Raw genomic sequence first — 27,198 nt, 5'->3', positions numbered from 1 at the left:
CTTGAAAAGTGTTTGATAAAAGTCACTACCAACTTTTTGGAAGAAATTATCATCCTCTAGTCACAGGGTTTGTTATTCAGTCCCCAGCACCACATGTGCAATTGTCAGAATGTCCAAAAGTTGCCGTGTGTCTGCGTGTGTGTGTTAGAGTTAAGGTAGAGTTGACATTTTCACGCCGGCCTCTTTGTTTGTTTGTTGTTTGTTGGTTGGTTTATTATTTTTTTCAGCTGAATTACATTAAAACGACAAAAGGGATTTCAGAAACACTTGGTAGAGGGATGGGACGTGTGCCAAATCAGAACGCACTTAAATCTGGCCTCATGAATTCCCAGACCCAGTGATTCTTTTATCGACTCCTTTAACATAGCGAGAAGCGTTTTCACAGTTTTCCTAGAGAATAATTAATGGTTCGTAATGAAAAGGGACTGCACTATTATTTATTAATATTATTTGTGAGTGTGTGCCATTTGGTGCGGATCCAAATAAACATCTGGATCTAGTGAATTCATCAGGGCCTTGTTCAGCTTTGGCGGATGTACGTGCTGTTCTTTCATATAGTTCACCTCATCTGAGCATCAGCTGACACGTCACTGAATGAACATGCTTCACCTCAGGACAGCACATCCACTCTGACTAGCGAGCCGAGGCAGATGATATATTCCTGACTTTGGAAGCAGCAGCAGACAAACCTATTGCCAGTGACCTTGGAGTGAGAAGCCTCCTGATTATAACCATGTGACATGGCCACAGTCCACAACAGCTACTAAATGGTTCTTGATTTGTTTTCGTCAACTGATGCTGGAAGGACTGCACATGTCCTTCAACAAAGGTCAACAAGTCAAGCAAATATAATGAGAAGACACGTCCATGGCCTTTGATCTGACACGTCCGTGGCCTTTGATCCGACACGTAGAAGTGTTTTCTCATCAGCAGGACGACATCACACTCAGCTCCGTAGGTGTGATTGTGCTGAGCGCTGGTTGGAAACGGGACATTTTTGGAATTTCTCTCATCATATTTTTGGATAACCACACTGAGGTTCCACAGCAGCCAGGCGGTTAATTTCTCAGAGTTCCGGGAAGTTCCGGTGTAATGTTACAGGAATTCTAATTATAAAGATTTTTCACACACAGCAGTGAAACAAGTTTGCGGCAGGAGTGGGTTTAAATGTGTGGCCCCCGTTACCACTCATGGACCACAGTGAGTCCCACAGCCTGTTGTTAGTCCTGATTGCTGCTGTTTTCCAGAGTCCACGAAGAACAATTCCCTGTGGTCACGTCTCAGGTTCTGCTCATTTATTTATTTGTGCTCAGAGACACCGGGATAAAAGGGAAGCGAGGGCTCAGGCGGAGGCAGACACAGATCTGGTTCGGTTTCATTAGCACATCCGGAACTCAGTGGCTAAGTGGCTGCACGACTGGTAGCTGAGCTGCGACGTGCACCGTGGATGAAAGACATGCTGCGTTTAATCAAGCGTTTAGCCGTCGCTCCCACATGCGGTCGGACTCTGCCGGTGCTTGTGTACGCGCCGGCTTCTCCTGTTCCACGCATTGTTTCCAGAGGGAAGGATTAAGTCCCAGAGTAATTACTGCAGTCTATGATCAAAGCTAGAACAATGTCCAGGACAAATAGAAATCGTGGCATCGGGTAGCAGTGCATCTGATGCCACAGGGGAACTCGAGAGGGCCTGAGCGAGGTGTGCCAGGGAGAGGCTGAAACCGCACCACCACACTTATTTGTGAGCAAAAGCGGCTGGAAGTCAATCACAGGTTCTCATTATGTCTTCACGTACGAGTCGGACTGATGAACTCAGAGTGAACTGCCGCACATGACTCATGATCCACAGAATCAGAGAGGGGTCAACAGCTTATGGATCCTGGGCTGTGGAAACCAGTGGCCACGGATAATATAGAGTAGTAGAAGCTGTGGTACTGATCTTTTTATTCAATCTATTTATCAATCTATTGATGATGATGATGATGATGATGGAGGTGGGCTCTCTGAGTTTCCTTCTAGTTTGACTTTGTCGTCGATCCTCAGAGATACTGTTTCCTGCTATAAAAACACACAACACAACACACTGTGATGGTAGAAGTAAACACAGTCTAAGGTCGGGGTGGAAGATACTTCTGCCCAAAGCGACACACAAACATACAGAGTAAATGAGAGAGTGAGGGACTTTCACTGTCTTCCAGATCAGCCCAGTGCGATGTGATGTGTGGTGGGTCAGCTGACTCGGCACAGAGGGATCCTTGACACTAGGCTCTGCAAGAAGTCATTTATTCATCACTCACTCACAAAGTAGGTTAATAAAGAGGTGCCCAAATGAATTGGCTCATTATGCGGCACACAATTGGATATCCAACTCGATATGAAGAGCTCCACAGCTTCATTAGTGACCTTTCCGTGCCGCTTGGCCTTGAGCCTCTTTCTGCTTATTTATTCACAGCTCATCGCCCCAGAGGCCTCTCAGATAGAATCTCTGATATTTTCATAGCGCTTTGTTGATTTATCCTTTAACAATGGTTTAATTCAGCAAACAAAAAAATGATTTGATTTGATCACAAACCCTTTGGAAAAAGCCTCTGAAATTAGAATTAAAGCCATAACAATCAAGAAGTGCCGCCTCACAGATCAAGAGGCGGCACTCCAGCTCAGCGACACTGAAATACTGACACTGTGCATTGTGGATCAAGTGGTCAGCTGCTCCTTCTTCTTTTTCCCCTCTTTACTCTCATCTCACTTATTTTCAGAACAAACAACTGTGCCTCAAGAATTGTATCTCTCCTGCTCCAAAATAAGGCGTTTATTTGTAAGTCTCCCATCGCCCACATGAATGGCACAAAAGCATCCTCTCAACATTGTAATTAAATGTTCTTTATAGTGTTTTACCCATTATTTGCCCATGTGCTATATATGGGAAAAGGATGTTTTGTAAAAGACACGTGCAAACAGACAAAACATCTTCACCAGCGTGACAACACACAGGCAACACAACAACGGGCGACCAAATATAGAAACACAACCACAGAAAACGTGCTGCGGACACAGAAAACACATTTCATGAGGGCTCACAAGTTTGGAGGTAACATATGTAGTTAAGCACAGATTTTATTGTATATTGTTTTTCTCGTTGCACCTTTATTTCCATTTGGAATATCTTGAATACCCAAACTCAAAGTCACTTTAGGACATTTCAGACTCGATTGATTTCTCACACTGCAGATCTCCTTTCTCGCTGCACTGGTTATTCAAAGGTGTAATATCTGTGAAACCTTTAGCCTCCGCCGCCAAGTTGGACCTCGAGCATCTCAAATCAAGTCATCCTCCGCTTCTTTCACAGATCTCTATCTCTCTCTGTTCAAGTAGCTTTCAGTTTGACAGCAGGACTCATTGATTTCACATTCAGATTTTGTCACGGAAATCCCTGCAATTGCACACCACTAGCCCTGCATGACTTGTTTTTTGCTCTGCTTGTGCTCAAGTTGTGTGTTTGCATTCAGATATTATGTTGCCTGGACAGAGTTCTTGCGCTCAAGCTTCAGCTCTTCTCTTAATGTTCATGCTTCAACTTCTGCTCTCTGATGTTTTTCTTCTGCGCTTGGATTCTTTTGTCTAACAAGACTGTTCAAACTCCCCAACCAATAGGATGCCAGGTGAAGTGCTGACAAATAGAATTGTCCCGTCCTCGTTCTTCTCAAACTGATACAAAAGATACGAAAATAATAAAAATGATCTGCTGAGAGAGGTATTTCTTACCAGAAGTGCTGTTCACCTTAACACATACATTGTAGAGAAACAATTTCAAATACCTAGCAGAAAGATGCTGACGGATATAAACTGTTCACGTTCAATAAACCCAAACAATTAAATTTGAAATCCAAAAACCACCTAAAAGAGAAAGTTTCTCTAGAATTCAACTGGATCAGGCCCGAACCGAAGTTTGCTAAGATTAAAACTCTCTGTGTCTTGAAGACAGTATCCAGCATAACTGAGATGACAGTTTATGACACTGTCAAGAGGCAAAACCTTGATTGTAATAAATGTGGGACACAAACGGAAATGTCTGGATACTTAAACGCGGAAGCGCTTCACTTCACAGAGGCTCTTGTAAAGAATATTGATCGCTGGGTTATCACAAAGTCTGCCGAGTCAATCTGCTTTGAATCAGCCATGAGCCAACGTGTGACTGCGCGGGAATGTGTAGCCGAGCGTCTGCAGTTCCTCACAGCGGCTGGAATGAACACTCTGGACTGTAATGACATATATTTTTGAAAGAGGGTTATTTAGTCATCTTTAATTTGAGTAGCTGTGTTTATGTGCTTTCAATGCTGCGTTCACACACTGTAAAAGTTGACAGCGATGAACTTGGCTGTTTTTTACTGTGGTTGAAGTTTTATTTGGGGTTATGCAGACTTTAAATGTAAAGTTCTGAAAATATGGACCCACCACTTTTTAGATTATATAATTCATTGCCACAACACAAGGTTTAATTTTAGACTCCCTCGTGATTTACATGATTATATGATAATTATTCACGTCACCTCAGTTCTGGAGTCTCGGCAGATGAGACACACACTGTGCAAAGCTTTGTTAAATTCCACAAATACCAACCACTTCCTTGGGCTAAATATAGATTCAAAAATATAAACTTATGGCCTCTCGAGCTCCGTGTTGTCCATCTCCATGACCATCGTTCCTCTGCTTTAGAGACAGATATTCTGTTTCCTCTTTCTCAGCTGCCTGCTCCCGGAGGTGAGACGCTCACAGAGGAGTTGGAAGCTGTGGAGGACGAGGTGGGCCGACAGCCTGACGCTGCATCTGTTGTTCGAGAGCCTGGAACCCTTCCCCTCCGAGGTTGTGAAACAGATGCTTCCCTTTGATGTGCTCACAAATCCTCGTTTGATGCATGATCTCCCTCCCTCTGTATGATCTCTTCCTTTTGAGCCTGGAGCTCCTGAGATAATGTTCCTGAGGCTGTCGAGCCTCAGGAACACGATGCACTGACAAGAGAGTAATAAAGCATCTCATGTAGTACAGGTGTCATCTAAATCCATTTTAATGGCACGCGTGAGGAAGAAGAACATATGTGACAGCGGTGTGAGTAATGTTTTGTAGATATTATGTTGTATCATGTACTGTGCGTGAACATCAAAGAACTTATCAAGTGTCTGACACACATTTTCTTGTGTGTTCCTCTGTGAACAGTCGCCTGCACGACCGCTGTAGCTTTAGTCGATTGATATACGACCGTTAAATATCTCCGTACAGTCGGTAAGTTTGTTATATAATCCAGAGCTTAATGTCTCCAAATTACAAATACAGACCACACACTGTCTAAGTTAAAGACAAAAGAATCCTCAACTGAAGTTTCCTGATTTGCATTAGTATTTGTTCGACCACATCTAAATATTGCATTATTCAGCAGATAAATCCTAATCTCTCAGAGCTAAAATACTCAGAGAGAGATGTTGGGGCCAAAACATCCATTTGCAATCAACCTCAGAGTGCAGTGTGTGGACCATGTGTCGGAGCCGCCTGAGAACATGGCGCTCTTTTTCCTGGATGTTATGAAACATTGGGCGAGACGGCTCCTCAGACATGAAGCCGTCATGAGGAGGATGATCACAGGGAGACATGTCTGCCGGAGAGCACAGGCTGTGCCCTGCACCTCGGAGCCATCGCCGGGGATCACAGGCTCCCCTTGAATATTAACCATGTCCTGTATCACTTTGTTGCATTGTGCAAAGTAAAGCCTGTTTTTATCACGACTGGCTTTGAAAACAACTCAAACCAGATGGAAGGAAATTGGAGATAAATGCAGCTGGAGTGCACGTTGGAGCAGAGACGTTTGGTGATATGGGACGAGACGGCGATGATGTCACTGCATGTGCGACAATATACGAGTAAAGGCCTCACTGGTGGAATTTAGACGAAATGACTCTTTACAAACTTTAATTATCTCTTACTAATGGTGTTTTATACAATTTAAACTTCAATACATCACTTTATTTCGTAAATATATATATATATATATATATATTTGACCCTTTACCATTTATAATTGAATGCTTCACTTGTTTATGATCATTCTGTTTTATCGATCTTCTATAGGACTGGAAAAACTGTTCAATTAATCATATAATAATTACAGGGATGATGATTGAAATATTTCTATGTTGTTTTCGTGATAAATAAACTGGGAGATTGTAAAGGCCACTGGTTCATTCAATGCCAAAAGAAATAAATAAGAAGCATTCAAATGTTATTCAAATTCAAATTATTACAATCAATCACTGGAAATATTCTTTCATTTTACTCTCCATGTTTATTCTTTGTGATTACAATTATTGTCTATATTTCACGACTACACAAATAAGGTATAAATTAAACTGAATTTTTAAAAGTTATGTATCAAATTCTTTCTAAGAGATATATTTTATATAACAGTATTTTAAATAAAGTTCACCAGGTGCTTTTGAAAAAGAAGGGTCAAACCATGTTATGAGGACATGAGCGAGGGAAAACCTCCTCTCTATGTTCAAGTGCAATGATAGAACTTATTGTTTATTTATCATGAGTTATGTTTATTTCCTAATATAAGATCCAGATAACTAAATAACATTCCATTGCTTTGATTCCCTCTGGTTGTACATTGTAAACTCTGGCTTCAGAAGCTGCTTCCAGACATGGACTGAACTGCAGAGATCCTCCAGACGCTCTGTGGGGGAGCTGCATGTGTGAGCGCTAACATCCAAGAGAGACATCAGGAATAATCGCAAGCAAGTGGGGGTGTTGAAGATAAAACACGTGAAAAATAAAAAACTCAAAGAAAACCAATATCTCCAGATAATAAAAGCGGTGCCACAAATGTAGAAGACTCTGATGAAGACGTCAAGAGATGTTCTGGAGATGAGGACCGACGCTGGTGCAGATGTGCTGTGAAAACAAGTAAATCTCCTCCAGAGGTCGTGTCTGAAAACGGCTTCACACTCGCAGCTAAAGCATCATTCGGTTTCTCCACCTTCGATGAATGTTATAAGCCACGCGAGGAGAAAACGAGGCGGCGCAGGTGAGTCATGTAAACAGAAGTCAGGACAAGACCTGACTCCTACGACACCTTCTGCGTTATTCTTCAGAAGTGTGCCACCGCCTCAGAGGAAAGAAAGGTTACACAGCACCATCTGATGAATGGGCCCCGACAAGCGGACAGAAAGGATCCAGAACGAACACACTGAGCGTGCTACAAGTCAGATAACATCGGGAATCATAAGGTAACCTTTCCAAAAATCATTTGATCCTTTTTTTCTGTGCACCGAAAAAAACAACAGCTCTTCTTTTGAAGCCGCGCTGAGATCCCAGCTCGATTACCGTTTGAGATTGAACAAGATCTGGCAAAAAGATAGAAAAAAATAAATTGCTGCTGGCAGGCCTGTTCATTATATCTTGGCGCTGGATTAGATAAGGTACTCAGGGTGTTTCTGACTGAGCCTGGTTTTAACCCGTCCACCTTCCACTCTCGCTGCATCTGGGGCCCAGCTGCAGCTCTTTGTATACAGTGTGTGAGTGTGTCTGCATCTGATTGGGGTCACTAGAGGGTCTGTCGCATTCAATATACAGCTGATTGACCAACTGGGGGGGGGGGGGAGGAGGAGAAGAAGGGTCACAAAGACGTGAAGAGGTTCAGAGCTATTGAGTTGTCAGAATATGAACCGTGTCACCGTGAGATCACAGGCCGCTGAAAGTCCACGACAGCTCCATCAACGTAGCTCTAGTTTCTAGAATGCATGAAATTCAATGCTTTGAAATGAAGTGGGATTCTTTGAGTGTGTGTTAGATGTTTAAAAAGTATTTGGTCTAAAGCAAACAACAAAGAAAAGATAAACACAACCAAAGATGAGAGAAAAGCAAAAGAAAACAATTTGTTCGTTTCTGCTTTAAAAAAAAAAGGGTTTAATGGATGAGGAAGATTACAAATCTGATCCCTCGATGGTAACCATCAACCCTCTGATTATACTGGCGGACAGTTAAAAATGAATTACCACATGGAAAATATTAGTAACTTATGAGGGGAAAAAAATAAACATGATGAAAACATAACAAAACATTTAAACTCTTGAGAGAGAAGCTCAAAGCTCAGAGACTACATGCACAACACAGTTAAAAAGAGAAGAACTTTAAATGTAAAGAGAATAAATACGAAAAAACAAAGAAAAGTTAAACATATTCTAAGAAGTCTGGGAAGGTTAGAGTTTCGTTTCTCAATAAAATCATCTTTAATGCTGATCTGTGTTGCAGACCATCTGTTGATCTGGTGGACATGTTCAGTCTAGCAACAGGTGGGACAAAAAGCAGGTGGATGTGTGTGTCCTCATTCAAACAAGACAACATGTGAATTCACTCTCTGAAGACCAAGGCACTCAACTCTTACATCAAATACTCGTGTACGCCACATTTGGAGCGATTTGCCTCTTCCACTCACAAACACACAGGACGAAGCAATTTGTGGTTCAGACGTGAGTAACGCAAACTCTAGCAAGTGCAGTAATGGTTTGAATCCCGAATACGCAACATTCATTCGGCACTGATCAACAGCGCTTTCCACGCGGGCCAATACAAGTCTCCATCTGTAAAAATCTTCTTTAAAACAACATTTTTTGCAACCAGTCAACAGAATGTAGAGTCATAAAGTTAGTGAGAAACACAAACATCTACTATGAAGACGTCTTCTTTTGTTCGGTTAAATGAAGTACGGTACAGTTAAAAACACAAACGGGATAAGACTAAAAACAACTGACTGACAGAGAAAGGTCACAGACAGGAGCCGGAGCGTGGTGTTTGACAGAAGCTGAGTGGTCCGCACGTCGCTCGTTGTAAACATCAGTAGAAACCACTGTGTTCCCGTGTGGCTTCCTCACACACTCGACCTTTACTCGGCCTTCTCCAGTGACTTGTAGTAATCTTTCAACACGGCCCAGGCCTTTGGCGCCATGAAGCCGTCCGGGGGATTCTCTCCCTCGCGAGCCATCTTCCGCATACGTGTACCTGAGATGAAATCATAGTCTTGGTGGCTGCAGTTGGAAGAAGCAGAAGAAAAGAAAAAAACAGAGAGAATATTAGTTTTTAGTAGCAGACACATTTCAATTAATACAAAAATAAGATGCTTATCGACAGAGCAGCGCACGGGAGCCAACAATAACTGCCTGCTGCTCTGGAATCGAGTGCATCGAGGCGTAGCGGCCGACCGGTTAGTATTTCTGCAAACCAAGAAACGAAGCTCTTTAAGCATCTCACATCCCGCACAGTGAAAACAGACGTGAATACGGGAATGGGAATATTTATCTGACTAAGCTCTACATTTCATATTCTGACCATTTCTGGCAGCTGCTCTGCTCCCACATCATTCTGTGGCGAGAGAGATGCTGTGACGATGCAGTGAGCCAGCTCGGCAAGCAATAGCGACAGAGGTTGGTGCAGCTGACCCCCCCCCCCCCCCCCCCACACACACACACACACACACATTCTAGCATTCTTCAAATTCATTGTGTGGGAGCAGATCATTAATTTTTATGTTCGTGTTTACCGTACTTTGTTGCATAATCTTTTTTTTAAATCACGACCACACCTTCAACTTTTTAAAAGGCATCATTAAAGCCATTTTCAGACCTAAGAATCTCCATCTCCACAGAATTGGGTTCGGACTTTTCATTTCACACATACAACGCAGCAAGAGATTCTCTGCCCAGATCGTTTCACAACAGAGACATCTCCTCCACCGGATATAGGTGAGGGGGGGGGGTGCAGAAGGCAGAGGCAGGACATAACATTTATTTTCAATATTCAAAGAGACATTGTTTAACTGTTCTTCATGGACAGAGCTACAAACAATCAGTTTCCGAAAGATAATGAATTCAAGACAACCTCTGGTGTCCTCTGCTTTTACGACGGCTTCTTTTGTAAAACATTGAGTGGATTGAAACAATTGACCCGGTGCTGTGAGGTTTCTCTCTCTATTAGACATGTTTATTTACTGAAACACGGATTGCTTCCGTTCAGACGAGTAACAAATGATGAATTATTACTTGAGGCGGTCACACACTGCTGTCAAACCACTAAACCAAGTGTGTGTGCATGAAGGAAAACCATCTTTCATCAGTCCAGACATTTTTTCCCATATTTCAGACGTTCTGATGTCTGAGAGGAAGATAACTTCCCACCACACCTGGTGCAGACAAAGATATGAACAGCTTTGTTTGAAGTGAGCAGCCAAGGACCCTCTTCATCTCTAATCAGACCTGAGCAGAGCGCTGGCACAAGATCACCACATCTTCACTTGCTTTGTCTATAAATGACTGTCAGCAATAATCAAGACACTTCTGAGACATCTTGTTAACAGACACTCGCACTTTGTGGAGCTTACATGTAGGCAGAATCAAAGTCCATCGCTGTGAAGTACAGTTTCTAATTGTTATCACACGACACAGAGCACGTCTTGCGGCTTTGAAACAGTTTGAATCTGTGAAGAAGACCTCACAGTTCACATGGCGTGATGTAAAAGGGCCGCAGGCAAATTCTTCCAAGAACATTTTATACAGTGTCAAATTAGAAACAGCTTGCTGTGACCTCAGCCATTACACTTTAGGGAAAGACTTGAGAGGTATTGCTGGTGATTAGGCGTAGCATGGATAGTCCACTTGAAATTCGGCAAAGTGCTGTCAGCGTGCATGAGAATGGAATCCCATTAATCTAACTGAGTGACGACTACAGACCGTGGAAATCCAGCAACTCTCCTGCATTTGCATTAGATTTAACCTTAGAATTACACCAAAGCCCAGGGTCAATGATATTCAGCATAAAACTGGAATCCACTCCTCAGGGTTGTTCGTCTCTGCCAAAGCAATCAAGTGGCAGGTTCCACATCGGTCCAGATTGAAGGAAATACATGTGGTGAAGATTGAAGGGATTTATGTGTTAAGTGTGTTTGCAACATTATTCCATCACAGTAAAGTTGACCTCTGCCCTTAGGATGACATCACTTCAGCTTTTAGCCTATGAAACATTTTTGTGATTTCTTTTCATAATTAGGATAAGTATCCTGTAGTCGTGGCCAAAAACATGTGACAGAGGTCACAGCGACTTTGACCTTTGATTTATAATTAGTTGAAACTTGAGTCTAAAGCTGCCTTCAGACATGCAGTGATATCCAAAAAATGTTCTGAAAGGTGCTTTGTGTGAGAATGCAGATGTCCGGGTCATTAGCTCCAGAAATTTTCTTGGGCTTTTCCTGCCAGTTCCTGAGTAAAGTGTCCATAAAATATTAGAATGAGCGAGCGGGCGTGATGAGGCAATTTAACACGCAACAGTCATTGAAACTGGAAGACTACAAATATCAGGGGATAAAAAAAAAAGAGGATCCATGGACATAGAAGTTGACGGCAAAGATGACAACTCGGAAAGACAACAAGGTTCAAGAGCTTGTGGAGATAAGGACTGCCGTTGGTATCACTGTTTGCTTTCCACAGTGGAATTTAAAAAACCCATGTCCAGCCTCCTGCATGCTCTATCCAGAGGAAAACCCTTACCCAAATGTCCAGGACAGTTTTCTGTTGATGTGACCTGCCAGATCTCCTGCTATGCTAAAACAACAACCCTTTTTAAAAGCACTGTTAACTCTTTCCACAGAAGCACTTCATGTCAACAATGAATGATCAACAATTCAGTTTGGATTTAACATTATAAACATGCATCATGGAAAACTGAGCAGGTCTGGTGATTAGTTTGGTCGTATTTACTTTGAACATTCCTACACTGCTACAATTACACAACCTGATGGCGGAGAGGGAACGAGATTGCATGATTTTTGTTAGTCATCATGTGCTGTGTTGCTGTGTACGTATACAAACTTTAATTAATAGCAGTTCTCTGTAATTTTTTGAGCAACATCAAAGCTAAATTTAATCCGAAAAACCTTTTAACTGTGTAAGAAAGAAAAACAGCGTGTTATTCTTGGCCTGATGTTTTGCTGTGGACAACAGAGCAAGAAGAAAGGAAATTATAGGGGAAAAAGGCAAGACAGGCCTAATAAATTTAGAGTGTAATTTCTGTTTAGGCTGCTGGTTCTAATTGGCATACATGTGAGGTATTAGTCTGGATTAAATCTAGAAATAAGATGTTCAATTTAGAGTGAGCGAAGTCTGCTGCACTAGACTAACTATTTCTGTTTTCCACTACCCTGATACTTAAAGACTGTGGGAAACAAGATGAGAACTGACAACTGAAAATGTTAACATGAACCAGTACTTACTTCTGAGGGTCATAAAAATCCATCGCTCTCTTGACCTTATTGTAAGCAGCAACCTTGAAGGGGACGATCTCCAGGGTGATGAGGCCGGGAGCCATGGTGAGGACCTTGGCCCCGTGAGAGGGTTCGTACAGGTCCTTCCCCGTGGCAGGGTGGGGCATCCCTGCAGGGTCACGGCCAACGATGTAGAAATTGGCACCGGCTACCATTCGAGATCTGCAGTGCCACTGAACCTGTGGACGAGGAGACAAGGAGACTGAAGAAAGACTTGACTGGAAGACATATGCCTCTCTGTATGTCGGCCCTGTGACACGTTGGCGACTTGACCAGGATGTACCTTACCTCTTGGCCAATGTCAGCATGGATGGGCTCCTGCTCCTGCATCTCTCAAAAGCATAAGCTGTATACATAATGTATGTTTTGTTTTGCTTGGGCTCAGCCTCCCCTCTTATCTTATTTGCACAATACATCAGGGGTGTTACAGGCCTTTAATAGTTTACAGATTAGGTCCTTATGTAGAGCTCTGTGGAATCATGCCCCTGTTAGTCTGACATGCAAGTCTCCAAGCAAGATGTTTTCTATTTGATGATCATCATGCTCTTTGTGCTGTAGTTTATTTAACGTTATATTTTTGTAGTAAAGGCTTTGACTATAAAAGTAACTGAGACCTGCTTTGCCGTGGCTACCTGTCTGGAGATGCTACAATATATCACTTAAATAATAAACAAAAAAATATTTTAGACAGAACTATACCTCCACAAGATCAGTCAGCCAGTCTCCAACAATTATTCCCAATAGGAATTAGCATTCACCATAAACAGAGGTTCCCTTTCTGTTTCTCATTATGAATAATTGCAAAAACACATTATGTCTTGATAATTACTAACACTGCTGCCATTAGGATAATGGACTGCCCTGTAGTTTGTATATTTCAGGATGTAGGGGTTTTAGATTAGGTTTAGATTACAAAATGCGATTTCAGTTTAGGGTGGAAGATGTAGACCATAGAACAATCTGACTAATAATGAAAGTTAAGTGGAAGTAGAAAGCATGTTTTTTCTGTTTGAGTAACAGGTAGAGCCAGGGTTAATGTTGTTTTGAAGAGTTGACAGGGTCAGAACTATGACACTAGACTCAGTCAGACTCCCTTGTGTTCCTGTTCAGAATTACAACATAAATAAATTCACTGCCTGACATCCACCAGCCTCCAATCTGCTCTCAATCATTTTCTCCATAGTTTTCCCATTAACATAAGTCAGGGTTTCCCCCAGCACTATCTTGTTAAGGCGGCCGCCTTAACAAGACTAGGGCCCCGCCTTGACTACCAATGTATTGAAAAAAAAAAAAAAAAAAAAAAAAAAAAAAGTTGAAAAAAAAAAAAAAAAAAATGGCATTGATAATACTCAGGTAATACTGTTAACAACATTAGTCGTGCCAATAAAGTTTTTTGAGTGTAATTGAGACGGCGACATCTGGTGGTTGAATATATTGTTGCATAGTCTATCATAGTCACCTGTCAATCTACCGCCAGTGACGTGCGGTGAGGTCAGTGAGTGGGTAGGCACTGAGTTCTGAAAGCCAGATTTCTCTAAACCTATATATTGTTAAATCAAAAACAATAAACAACAAACAGGCACGCACGGCCGATTTCAAATAAGTTCCTCCCTTTCTTTCTTTCTTTCTCTCTCTCTCACTCACTCACTCACACACACACACAGACGGGACGTATATGAAATGTCACGACGGTGACTTCAGGTTTGCCCGTAGCCTACTGTAGTTTGGTCTAAATGATTAAACATCGCATCCATCGACTTAACGGACCCGTCCCTCACACCGAGGGCAGAATAAACGTAAGGCAACAAGTCAAACCTTCGCCGATTCAAACTACCGGTACTACTTCTATTCAACTTAAAAATAAAAGACAGCATTCATCATTATGTAGGACTACAGCATAACTGATGGCAACTCCACTCCATAAACTTTATCTTAATAGATATAGTACCAGTAGCATATGCCCCATGGACCTGTCCAGCATCAGAATGTAACCATTTATCCACATTGCAGAGCTTAGGTTTGTCCGTCAGTAACAATGAAAACACAACTGCTCAATTGAATATAAAATGCAGAATGGATTGCACTCGGTATCAATTCATCCAACTTTATTATTAAATAAACCCCCAAAAAGTTTCTGACTCACCAATCTGACTCCCTGGCTGTAGAAATAAGCAATACGATAGTAATCCAGTGACAGTCTGACTGACAGCACAGCTAGCTAGCATCCTTCCGTTCATGTAGGCTACCTGTCCGTTTGAAATGCTCGAACATTGTTTGTCCCTGTTGCTGCTGTACACCGTCCAAGGCTGGCGCAGGCCTTTCTCTTGCTATTCATTCTGTTCCTTTTTAAATTATAATCCAATTTGTTAAAATTCCTCCAGTCTGAAATATCTGCGGGCACGGACACGGCAGCTGCAATGTTGACTTAAAAATCCGCGGGGGTAACGCGACGTGAATGAGCATAGCAAACGTAATGACGTTGGCCTAAGCTGCGTAAATGTCTAGTAATATCTCGATTTTAATTGGTCCATGAATGATATGTAACGTAAAGGCTTATGCAGTATGATGAGCTACATCAGCTGTATCCAAACCTGTCCCTCCTGTCAGCGATCGCGCTCACGATACCAGTGGCAAGTGTCAATTGTGAGCGAGATTTTTCTGCCATGAATAGGGTAAGCCCATCATCTTCTCACTATCTTAGTTCAAAATTTAAAATATTAAATACAACATTGACTTCATTCACTCTATGTGTAGATAAAGACAGACCTGCGAAACAGGCTGCAGGGCAAGAGTCTTACAGCCTTTCATGAAGATCAGCATCAATGGCCCACCAGTGTCTAAGTTTAATTTCAGCAGGGCGCTGGAACTGTTCTTTGCACAGCCACGCAGAATAGCATGCACTGATGCCTCTTGTCAGCTGTGCCGCAAATAAGAAGATCCAGAAAGGAACTGTAAATAGTTGAATTTGCCCTTTTATGTGCATACAAAAGTTAAGTGTATTGTCCATTATTTGTATTTAATTTGCACTGTTCTTTAATTTTATTTTGTAGTGTCTGCATGTTTTCCACAACATTTGTACCTACTGTTGTTTATTTATATTGAAATAAACAGTTGTTTATTTCATTCATGTGTACTGGCATCTTTGAGCAAAATACCCCCAAAAATTTTCGCCGCGCCGCTACGCGCCGCGCCAACAGCACCGCCGCCTGCTTACCACCTTGACTGAGACATTTACTGGGGGAAACACTGTAAGTGAATGATTAAAAGATACCCAGATACACAGCTACGCTCAGCCACACAGGGAGGTTTGTGTATGGCATGGAAACACTAACAGAGCTCCCCGAGGAAATTTTAAATCCCCTTTCCTGCCATTTATCACAGTCAAAACTGTGCAGACAAGTATGTGACAAGTCTCTTCTTCAAGTCTTTGGTTATTACATGGTGCTGCAGTCATTCTCTTGTTCCCTGTCAAGTTTGAGGAAAGTGTAACTTTCTTTCTTTTTTTTTTTACGAAACCACAAACGTGCAACTGAAAATACATTATTGCTGATGGTCTTACCTCAGTTGGCCCGGCATACATCATGGGTGAAGGAAAGATGGCAACGATGGTGGAGTCTGGATTCAGGACGCCCTCCTCCAGCACGGCAGCATGCTGCTTCATTCGCCAAGGCAGCGGCACATCGTCGTCCTTAGTCCACCCTCCCAGTGGATGGAGCAGCAGCACGGGTCGGCGGTAGCCTCGCTCGATGAGACGCTTGTGTGTGTCCTGCATCAGAAGAGCGTGGCCATTGTGGACCGGGTTGCGGAGCTGGAAGGCAAAAACAGCATCTGAAAAAAGAGAAGGGAGAAGAAGGGGTTGGTTATATTCAGACGAAACATCTGTATCTGTACAAGAAAAACAGAGGGCCACAAGTGCCCAGCCACTGAAACCACACATGGCATGTGTTCTTATTGGTGAAGATCTGAATCATACCAGACCTCTCCTCGACTGTGACCTCACCACCCTGACTCTCACACAAAAGAGTGGACTACCCACAGTTCTCTTTTTAAAGGATAAGGAGATTCAGTTTATAAATACTCCAACTGTTAAAATACTCAAAATATCCTTAGTTGAACATCTCAACACTGTTTTATACAGTTCTGACAACAATCAACCATTACCAATACAACTTGGTCTGTACCTGCATTCATTTCTTTAAACTTCTGTTTGAGCTCAGTGGGTGTCAGCCGGTATTTGTCGAGTCCATCGTTCCAGGAGATCTTGTCCAGAACCTGCAGGTCTCCGCCGACCAGCCAGTCCCCGCTCTCCATCACCATCTGAAACAGGAGCCACAGCGATCATGGCAGTGAACGCGACTCAAACATGATCCAGACTTAGGACACTGTGGTCCATTAAAACTTCACTGTGCTGGAAGCAGACCAGCATGAATTCTAATAAAAGTCCTGAGTTATGACCCAGTTGCAACAGGGGACAGCATAAATCAAAGTCCTGATGTGAAGATTAAACGGCCAAAAGAACTGCACCCTCTTCTGCATTTGACCACATCAACTACCTTGATTTCAATAACAGAGCAGAGACAAAGTCCGATTGTGTTCCAAAATAAAACCTGGTGATGAGCTCATGACCAAACGGAAGAGAATGTTTTTCCCTCCTCACAAGATTTAATCCAACAATGTCACCAAAGTGCTCAGGACCCAGGAAAAGGCAGCTATTGTTTCAGGCTGCATCTCTTGCCTTCCTCCTGCGGCATTTATAGGACTGTAGCTAGAGTTACTGAGCACACGGGCCTGTGGGATGTTAATGTTATACAAAGTGACAATTCTCCACAGACCCAGCAATAAAATAAGCACTGCTGTAGAACGGAGACGGTGAGAATCGGAAAACAAGAGCCATAAGTGAAACCTGAAGTGTGTAGGCACTGGAAGTAGCAGATTTGGAAGTTGATGAAAAGAAAAAAAAATCCATTTATATCACTCATTTCATTAATCATGTTTTAAAAAGATTTTTTTTTAAAAAACTCTTTGATATCCTTATTTCACAAACATATTGTTTTCAGTTTAATCTGGCAAACTGATCAAAAACATCAGAAGGCATTCGGCAGTGATGTGGTCAATGACGACTTGGCTCCACTGTGACAAGTTTGCAGGATTATGTTGTGATTTGTTTTCCTCACTTCAATGAATCCAAACTGTCGGCTGCTGGCCGGAGACGGTAGTCGTGTGAAATGCTCAACAGCCTTTTTCTTTAGGAGAAATCAACAGCATTGATGAGTTGCAATTTATTTTTTTCCCCCAACAGAAGTGAATGGAAATATATAATGTCTGCGTAGATAAATCCAAGAGAGCAGAGGCCTTACACGTACACATGTGCTTTGTTTAACTGTTTAAAGTGCCCTGTAGCTTTACATGTGAAAGGGCCAAAGCCAAATAAACAGCCACTACACCACAGTTTCCGCAGACAGGGGCTCCCTGTCTGACTGACAGACAGGCAAACAGGAAAACGTGGATTAACTACATGCTATATGGAGCAGGTCGTTTCTGACAGGAAAAAGACGGGATGGGGGGGGAAGAAAGAAAAAGTTGTTGCTAGCAGCTCGGAGGTGTGTTGACAGACTGGCTCCGGCTTGGAGAGTTAAACATACACTTAGGTATACATACACACACTCTTGTTAATGAGTGACACCTTAATCACAGAAAGCTGAACACACATATCCGGATGTGACAGGTTAGAGTGGAGTACTCGGCATGTGTTAAAAACCAATGCTGAGGCATAAGGTGTTGACACTGGAGTCACGGTACCAGCTTACGAGACTGGCAACTTCTTATAACTTATCTTAAAAAACACATTACCAAGCCAAATTCAAGATTTTTTAGCTAAAATTTAAAATGACGTCAAACTGTCCTGGAATATTGAGACAGCTGTCAATCCAGCATTTTTTAGGGGCTTTAAAATTAGCCACTGATGTTTTCAGTAAGTCTGACCTCAGGGTGTGAAATCACCAGATGCCCCGGAGTTTACTGTTAGTTTTGGCTTGTATCTTTGCAAATAACCAGGTGGCTGACAGACTGCACCAATCCTGAAAACAATGGGGATGATAATTCCCCAGAACTTTTTCAGTTCGTGCAGATGGAGTTCTTAATCTGACAACCATCTCTGTCACGAGCACCAGACTGTTCTGTTCTTTTCCAGCTACAAGCCAATGGACCTTTCTACAGGGTCTGCGTGACTGTTCCACGACGTCATCTTGTCAGAGTCTACCTGAGTGCCACAGCATTTGATAGGAGACAGATGGAAACACTTCCTGTGTATATTTAAAGAAGGGGTGTGAGAGTGGAAAGGTAGAAGCTGGCAGAGGTTCCTCAGCCTGTTCAGCTGAGCAGCAAAATCACAAATGCATTAGGTGGAGGCTCAGCGAGAGACGCAGCATCCAACTATAACACCTGCAAAATGAGGGTGGACCAAAAAGATCAAGTGATTACACTGGGCGTCCTAAAAGCCTGTGAGAAAGGCTCCACTCCTCAACCTAGTCAGTCTTTCCATAAGCATTGTGAAAAAGACAGTTTGGATCTGTGTTCCATCAATGCACAATCCAGGCAAGCAGGTTTCTTTCACATGCACAGTGTTTATCAAACAGAACGCTGAGACACGCTGTCTGGAACTCTGCAGATGCTGTTCAGTGCTTTCTTTTAGGGATTTTTCTATATCATTTCCAACATATTTGCCGCTGCTCTAAATTCAGCTTTCATGGAGCAAAACTAGCCCTGAATATGTCACGTCAATTTACCTTGATATAGGGGTGGTCCTTGCAAGTGGTGCCCCACTGTCGAGCACAGCGCTCTTCTTTGCGGTGTTCATAAAACTCAGGGTTGCGAAGGATGGCAACTCGCCTGCCTCCATAGACCAGGGCCACGGCCGTCACGCCATCCAAGCGCTCTTTATCTGCGGTAGCCACTGGCAGCACCACAGGCACTGACAGGTTGATGACGCCGCCTGGGACAAGGAAGAAAACATTTTACGAGGACAAAAGTCACATTTATGCAGGAAAGAACCCTATCAGTCAAAAACTATAAGATATTCAGTTTCTTGGAAAAGACAAGCAGCAAATCCTCACATTTAAGAAGTTTGTTAATTGAAAAGTACTTCAACGATCAACTGCTATCACATTTCCAGTCAATACACTTCTGAACCATGAAAGTGTGATGCTCATTATGTAGTTAGTTAGCTCAGTTATCTAAATATTCTTAATTATCTGAACTAATTTATCTAAACCAGAAAACACACAAACGGACAGCAGTGACAACATCCACTCTGTGAGGGATGGAACAATGCACAACATGAAAATGCCTTCTTTTAGACCTAAAGGGTGTAAAAAATGTGTGTTTAATAAGAAACACAACTTTACAAGCGCTTAAAAGAAAACTCCATGAGACATATCTAATATCAGACAATGAATCAAGAACCACCAGGTAGAGGGACCCTGCTGCAAAGCTCTGAGATTCCCTGAAAAGACATTCAAGAGCAACAAAAACCCTCAAAGGTTCAGTAGATGCAACCAAACAGCTCAGACATTCTAGTAAAGTCCCTATGCTGCTGCCCTTAAGGCTAAATGTGGAATATACAGCTAAACCACAGGCTACAGTGAGTCGTCAAGGCTGCAATTTAAGAAGCTCGAGGAGAAAAATCCTCTTCAGCTGAGCTACAGCTTGACCCTCTCTCATTTTCTGACTTCTCTGTGTGGTGAGTGCTTTGGTGGCCGGTTCATTTTGTCCTCCAGGTTGATGACAACTTTGGGAGCGACACGCTTTTCACATCATATCAGACCGAGTAATGTGAAGACAGGGGAGGACTATGACTGCTCTTGCTACCCCCAACTCCCCCCTGGACCCTCTCCTGGTCCCCTCTGTCACGATGAGTTTACAGCTGGTTTTAATAACACACACAGACACACAGACGCACACATACACATAGACACGAATGCCAAATGTCCGAGCGAAGGAGACATAAGCTTGACTTTGATTGTGTTTATTTTTGCAGACTATTTGATTAGTCAAACATGCCGTTTTCTGCTTCCCAACCAGGTTTAGTGTTATATTGTAGGCAATCAATCCTTTCACCATGAGATCATTCTTTCACCGTCGGATCCCTGGAAGGAAGTGAAAATGGACAAATGGTGGAGTCTGGTGTCAATCAATACACAGGCCTCTTCCTCTGCGTCCTTCTCATCCAGGACAAACAGAAACACTATATATTTCTGCCTCAGTGCAGCAAGTTCAGTTTATGTGATATTAATATTTCTGGGGAAACAAACCTAAATCAAATATGATTTCATGCCAAGTTGTTAGAATTTAGTGTTATTTTTTTATCCTTCATTGAGGACAGAGATTGTTTTCCTGTCCTTCCTACTTAATTTTATATATTTTTCATTTTACCATGCGTTTGTAACTAGATATTTTGCACCACAGCACAAAAGTGAGATCTGTGTGGTCTTGTGGGTAATAAAGTCAATCTACTTTCTCTAGGAATTTTTTTCATTACAACAGGAGACTCTATAACTGATGAATTTGTTTACTAGAAAGTGCCAAAAAAAGAGGAGGCATTGTTGATGCCTCGGTGCCAACACAACCACTCCTTCATCAACACAACATAACCATTCAACTTCAATCCAGATTAGGGCTGTGCTTTATGACTAAAACCTTCCATCCTGATAGATCTATGATACCTATCAATATTTATACTTTTTCTCTATGGAAAATGTCTCTGTTCAGCTGTTACCTTCCTCCATCTTTGCAATTTTCTTCTGGCAGAAGCCTCTTACATAAGGTCTGGGGTTTGTTTTGTGCACTCGATTGTGCTTTTGTGTAACTCGTCTGCAGATTCTATTCTGTACCGTTTGACCCGATTCTTGTATGGTAGGTAAAAGAAGTTAGTGTTGTTCGAGTCTGTTGTGGCAACTGGTCTGAAGTATAACTTGAAAAGTATGGTTTTCTGGTCTATGTCAAATTCTTCATAACCAAACCACATCCACACGACAGAAGTGACCCCTCTATTTGGTGAGAACTCCTCGTCTATGTTTGCTCGTCGGAGTCTCTGTTCAGAATTAACCCGCTCTGTGACACATTTACTCTCCTCTATATTTGTTCGAAGAACACAAACAATACAAAATATTGCCATAAAGACTGGTTTTGAGGCAAAAAGAACAATAGAGCATAAACATCACTATTCCTTATTATATTAATGGGTCATACTGCAACCTAAACTGAGTTCTAAACTGAGATGGACTATTATTATTTATTTAGCCCTTTATTTAGCCCTTATTGATCCTTACAAGCCACATTTACCAATTCACACACGTCAGGGGCAATATGGGCTCAGTATCTTGTCAGCATGCGGACAGGAGGAGCCGGGGATTTGGAATAACGACCCTCTGCTTAGTGAATGACCCGCTCTACCGAGCTACAGCTGACAAAATGGCAAAAAAAACAAGAAATGGCAAATTGGAGACACCTAAGAATGAACCCTCTGTCTGATAGGTAAGCTAAGGACAGGATGCTTCATTTCTATGTTATATTTAGTAGACAAAAGAACGATAGTTGTGCTAGAATGCCATTAACAAAATTTGCATTGGTCCATTTCCCTGAAAGAGTCTCGGCATTCATGTTCCAATAGAAAGCCCTCTGTGTCTTCTAAAGTAAGTGTTAAGATTTTCTATTTTCCTAAAAATAAACATAAATGACGTCTTACCATCCAGCAGACAGTCAAAATGGAGACACTGTAAGAATTCTCTCTCCCTCATAAAACCGTTCAGAGGAGTGGCCCAGCCTTCAGCCAGCACCTGCACCCACTGCATGTCCAGCTGTGGATTATACACAGTCACATACAGTAGGTCATATATGGAGGTTTAACTTAACATGCTGTATATGCATTTTACATTTATTTTGAAAAAACATAAAAGATAATTGCCTTTAACTCATTTTTACTTAAAAGATAAAACAAAATAATATTTAACAATTTAAAAGCACCTTGGTGATCTGCACAGCAGGCAGGGTTTCTGCATCAGCCTTAGCCAGGTCCAGTTTGTTCTCCTGAATGTAAAGCTCCTTCACTTCATAGGATGCATCAACAGGAACTATGTCCTGCAGAGCCAAAAAAATATGAAGTTAATTATCTTGTGTCATTATTAAACAAGTTGCACAGTAAATGTTTGTGGGAGTTTTTCTGTTTCATTAAGAAATATTGATAATGTGATAACAGAGTAGAAACAGTGACATCAACATCCACACAATTATGAGGGTTTGCTGCCTCTTTGTGGCCAATGAAGAGATTACAGCACAGTGCGTGTATCAGGTCAAATGTACTCTAAAGGGGTAATAGCCAACATTAAAACCACAAGTGCTGATTCTGAACACATGTTTTAAACCTCTGTAAGCAGGACAGAGAGAGTTCTCACCCTCTCCTGAAGCAGGTCAATCAGCTGTTGTATGCAATCGTTCACACTGCAGGAGTCGGTCTTCAGCACCAGCTCTGGAGCCTCTGGTTTCTCGTACTCTGAGTCAATTCCAGTGAAACCTGAAGAAGCAGAGACAGAAAACAATGAAAAGTGTGAGTTCCACTTTCTAAAATGTTCAACTCTTAAACGACATTAAAAGACTATATAACCTTTATTTATTGTTTATAATAAAGTTGTTTATTTATTATTTATCAAAACACTTAGACAACAGAACTTGTAGACCGAATATTTGTTCTATTGAAAAGTATACTACTTTAACCACATTCTAGAGTCTACTACCTGAAATCGTTGGGATAGTGATATGGCAAATTAAATGATATGACTGTTATTTGATGAAAAGACATTAATGTTGATTTTAATATCACATTTATTTTAAAAACCCTATATTTATGAACTGAACACAGCTCATAACGCCACCTAGTGTTTCATATGGTCATGGACCTTTCAGAGCCAATCCTTACAGAGGGACAACTGTTTGTCATGACATTTATATATGTATGAAAAGATTAAGAAACTCTAATCAAAGGTGGTCGTAAGCAAGAGAAGCTTCACAGAGAAGGTCAACCCTCAGATCCTTCTCATTAACAAACAGTGTTATTTATCTATGACCAAAAGGAATATTTGACAAAGGCTATTCTGCTCAAAGCAAATGGCACAAAATTCAGCTAAATAAAGGACAATGTGTTACAGCACAGTGTGGTAAGAAGCACTTTTAACACCTCTAACAGTGAGTGATGCAGCAATTTTTTGTCATTATCATTGTTTGAGTTTCCTCTTTTCTGCCTTTGTGGCACATTTCACAACAATATAGGATTTTGAGCTGTTCCTTATAGTCTCAAAGTTCTATGTGACAGAGTATGAACCCCAGTCTTTTCTCTACTGCTGCACTTCACATAAAGACTATCGGTTCATACTCCACCTCTTATTTCGCCCGCTCTAGCCCTCTTGTACAGTCCCTTCACGTCCCTCTGCTCACACACGTCCAGTGGAGCGTCCACAAACGCCTCAAAGAAAGGCAGCCCTGCAGCCTCATGGATCTTCCTCGCATTGACGCGATCCTGAACAGACAAAAACCATCAAATTCAATGTCATACACAAAGGACTTCAGCCTAAGAGAAGTTAGTGCAAGACGGTATGTTTTGAATGTTAAATAATTTAGGTTGATCAGGTTTAGTTTAACAGAAAATCTGTCTTCTCCTATGAGATGCTAAATTCACTGCTGTGTACATTAAATTAGGTCGTACTGCAGCAAACACAGCTCAGAACTGGCTTTCAGAGAGAAATGAAAACAATGATGGAAAATGACATGATCAGTAATCTCATCAGTAACAGTCCAAGATCGACAAAGTGTTCCACAAATAGATGTAGAATTTATAGTGGAGTAAAGCATAAGCCTGCTGATCGCTTCCCAGTCTAAAACAAAACTGTTCACAGAGGGTCAGACTAAATATAGTTTAACAAAAACTGTGTAACGGCCAGGAGAGATAAATGAATACAGTATCAGTGAGGCCCGGCCACATTAATCCCTATCATCATTTACTTCTCTCACTTCATCGCTGATGTTTTCATTGGCGACTCACTCACCCTGTTGTAGGGAGAGATGAAGCTGGCGATGCAGACCAGCCCAGCATCAGCAAAAAGCCGGGCCACCTCAGCAATTCGTCGAATGTTCTCTTCCCGGTCCTCTGGGCTGAAACCCAGGTTCTTGTTCAGCCCTTGACGGATGTTGTCCCCGTCAAGGCTGTAGCAGGGAATGCCGTGACACACCAGGTACTCCTCCAGAGCCATGCTCACTGTGGTCTTCCCGGCACCAGACAAACCTGTATATTGAGAGAAAAACAGTATTGGGGAACCATAAAATTACCTAATAGGTGTTTTATAAGGACCCTTGTTAAAATCAACCTACCAGTCAACCAAACCGTGCATCCTCTGAACCCTCCTCTTGTTCCCACAACCTGCCCGCGCTTGTTTCGGCTCACGTGATGAGCCTGATAGGTGACATTAGTTGCACGTTGCATTCCCTGAAAAGGAAAAAGATTAACTGTCAACTCAGCAGGCCAAAACACAATTACAAACATATATTAAAAACTCTAAATTAAAAGATTGGAGGTTGTCATGGATGGATTGAGCTTTACAAATTTAAACACTTTAATTTTAAATAGCATCTTTGACATATTGTTTACGGGAAATTTGAATAGAAATACTTTATTATAAGAAAGCTTACATGTATAGTTGCAAAAACCAATAGTCTCTCAACTAATTGCTGAATGTCAGAAGAGTGAAACATGCCCATTATAATTTACCACAACTAAATCTGAGTACTCCAGTAATTAGTTTTTTCCAGTAAACAGTAATTCAGAGCCTTTTACATGTTCTGGTTCTTTGTCCAATATGACAAGGAAAGGCTTTAACCGTAATATTTGACACTGGTGGGGTTTATCCTTTTAAAATTATAGATATTATCCAAAGCATTGACTAGTTGGGTGGACTTGATTTGTTGTTTCAGCTTCATATGTTTGTGCAATTGTTTTATAGTATATCAAATCATCACTTGAATATGAATTAGGTGTTTAAGGCGATAGGTTACCAGGCTAAAGGGAATAGAAACTGCAGTGTGCTGTGCTGACACATCCAAGCAAAAAAGTGAATGACTACTGACTACTGTAATGCCCCCACTATCTGGTTGACCCAAAAATCTAGTAAAACCAGCAACAGCTGTTTCTGAACTCTGTTGCCGGATTTATGACCAGGACGAGGACAAGAGACCACATCAATCCTGTAATTAAGTCCTGTCAGTGATCATGTTAATTTCAAGAGTCTTTTACTTGTTTTTTAAGGCACTTCATGATCTCCCACCAGCCCTGCAGAAGATTTTATTACGTCTATGTTTTAGCTTTTAAAACTGAACCAGTATTAAATGGTTCAGGTATCGTTTATTACATCATCAGATCTACAAACATCGAAATATTTCCATTATAACAACCGGTCAGACAGAACTTAAATGTGACGGTTGCACTACTGTTCCTGGTTTCTCATATCTTCTCCACACACCTCTATTCTCTCTTATCTTTATCACCACCTACATTGATTCTGGTCGCAGAGGTTTCCTCATATTAAAAGGCAAGTTTTATCTCCCCACAGCCGCCTCGTGTTTGTTCGTTGAGGTCAAGATTTCTCGATAATCATGTAAGGCCCCTCCTTTACTGTGTGAAACGCCTTGAAATAACGTGTGTTTTGTTTGATATTCAGATTCACATTCAGACAACTTTTTTGATCCCAAAGGAGGAATTCACGTGCAGACTCCCCTGTTCACACACACCACAACCAATACAAGTTTCAGTGAAAGACGTGGAGATAAAGATTAAGGGGATAAAATAAATAGCAATCAAAGACAATAATAAGATAATAAAGAGACATTTGTTACTAGTGTTATCATTTAAACTGTCATAAAAGACAAGTAGAATTGGAATGAATTGAACCTGCCCATCAATATTATTATTGTGTGTTTTAAATTCATTATAAACTTTGACTAGTATTACACTTTTAAAATCGTTGTAATTATTGTAGCTTTTAAAATCTATCTCGTTGTCGGCCTTTTTATTTAATGTTTTATCCATCTCTGTCTCACCAGTAACTTGTTAAGCACTTTGAACCTCACTAATCTGAATGAAAGGTGCTTAAACAAACATGGTTTGCTTGATTAAAAGATTACAAGAGTAGTTATTAGACAGTAAACCAGTTAAAGCCTTTAAGATGTGACTGGGGTGTGTGTGTGTGGGGGGGGGGGGGGGGGGGGGTTATTACAGCTGTATTGAGCAGTAGATGCATGAGATGGACTGGACTGTTAGCATAACTCTGCTAGCTTCACTGTGCGCTAACGCTGGAACATTACGTGCTAACAGGTAGCTAGCCGTGTACCCGGTCGGTCCGTTAGCTCAGAGCCGGCTCACGGCGGAGGACTGCCGCGGTGAACCGGTGAGTTTGACCGAACTATCGAACACACACCCCGGTGAAAAAACACGGAACTCACCAAGCTCTCAGAGGCGTTGTTCACCTTCTGCTTCTTGTTGGTGTTACCGTACGTGTCCATGTTCTGGCGGCAATTAGCGGATAGTGTGAGCGGCTGGCTGTGTGTGACGCACCCCTCCGCACAAAGCGTAGTCTGCTGGTGCACGTGTGGGCTCGGGAGTTCGCGTGTGTATCTGTTATTCAAGGTGTCTCCGGTGGATGGAGGAGCCCGGAGCGGCGGAGCCTGGCGCGTCTACCGGGAAGAACTTCTCCCAGCGGCCACGTCACCGCCGACGGAGTGACGCGCTTCCTCCGTGTGACGACACG

The 27,198-nt window shown here is 41.9% G+C and overlaps 1 protein-coding gene across 1 annotated transcript; it reads right to left on the bottom strand.

Moving 5' to 3' along the window:
* Positions 1-7,936: 7,936 nt before the first annotated feature.
* papss1 (3'-phosphoadenosine 5'-phosphosulfate synthase 1) lies at positions 7,937-27,164 on the bottom strand. The gene is made up of 12 exons (XM_053418640.1): positions 26,894-27,164; positions 24,770-24,884; positions 24,448-24,683; positions 23,783-23,921; positions 22,804-22,922; positions 22,376-22,489; positions 22,098-22,209; positions 19,141-19,346; positions 16,537-16,672; positions 15,915-16,183; positions 12,305-12,534; positions 7,937-9,071 (listed from the first exon to the last, which is right to left on the bottom strand). The coding sequence occupies exons 1-12, from the start codon at positions 26,951-26,953 to the stop codon at positions 8,930-8,932; spliced, it is 1,878 nt and encodes a 625-aa protein (XP_053274615.1). The 5' UTR covers positions 26,954-27,164; the 3' UTR covers positions 7,937-8,929.
* Between the last annotated feature and the right edge of the window lie 34 nt (positions 27,165-27,198).

The sequence above is a fragment of the Pleuronectes platessa genome, chromosome 3 (assembly GCF_947347685.1).
Source record: "Pleuronectes platessa chromosome 3, fPlePla1.1, whole genome shotgun sequence".
Taxonomy (NCBI): domain Eukaryota; kingdom Metazoa; phylum Chordata; class Actinopteri; order Pleuronectiformes; family Pleuronectidae; genus Pleuronectes; species Pleuronectes platessa.
The sequence above is the reverse complement of the archived record's forward strand: the minus strand, read 5'-3'. Positions and strand labels throughout refer to the sequence as shown.

Coding starts and splice junctions, on each gene's coding strand:
- papss1 (XM_053418640.1), bottom strand. CDS start 26,953: ATGGACACGTACGGTAACACCAACAAGAAGCAGAAGGTGAACAACGCC. Junction 24,885..26,893: donor ACAACGCCTCTGAGAGCTTG/GTGAGTTCCGTG, acceptor TTTCCTTTTCAG/GGAATGCAACGTGCAACTAA. Junction 12,535..15,914: donor TGTATGCCGGGCCAACTGAG/GTAAGACCATCA, acceptor CCTCGTCCACAG/GTTCAGTGGCACTGCAGATC.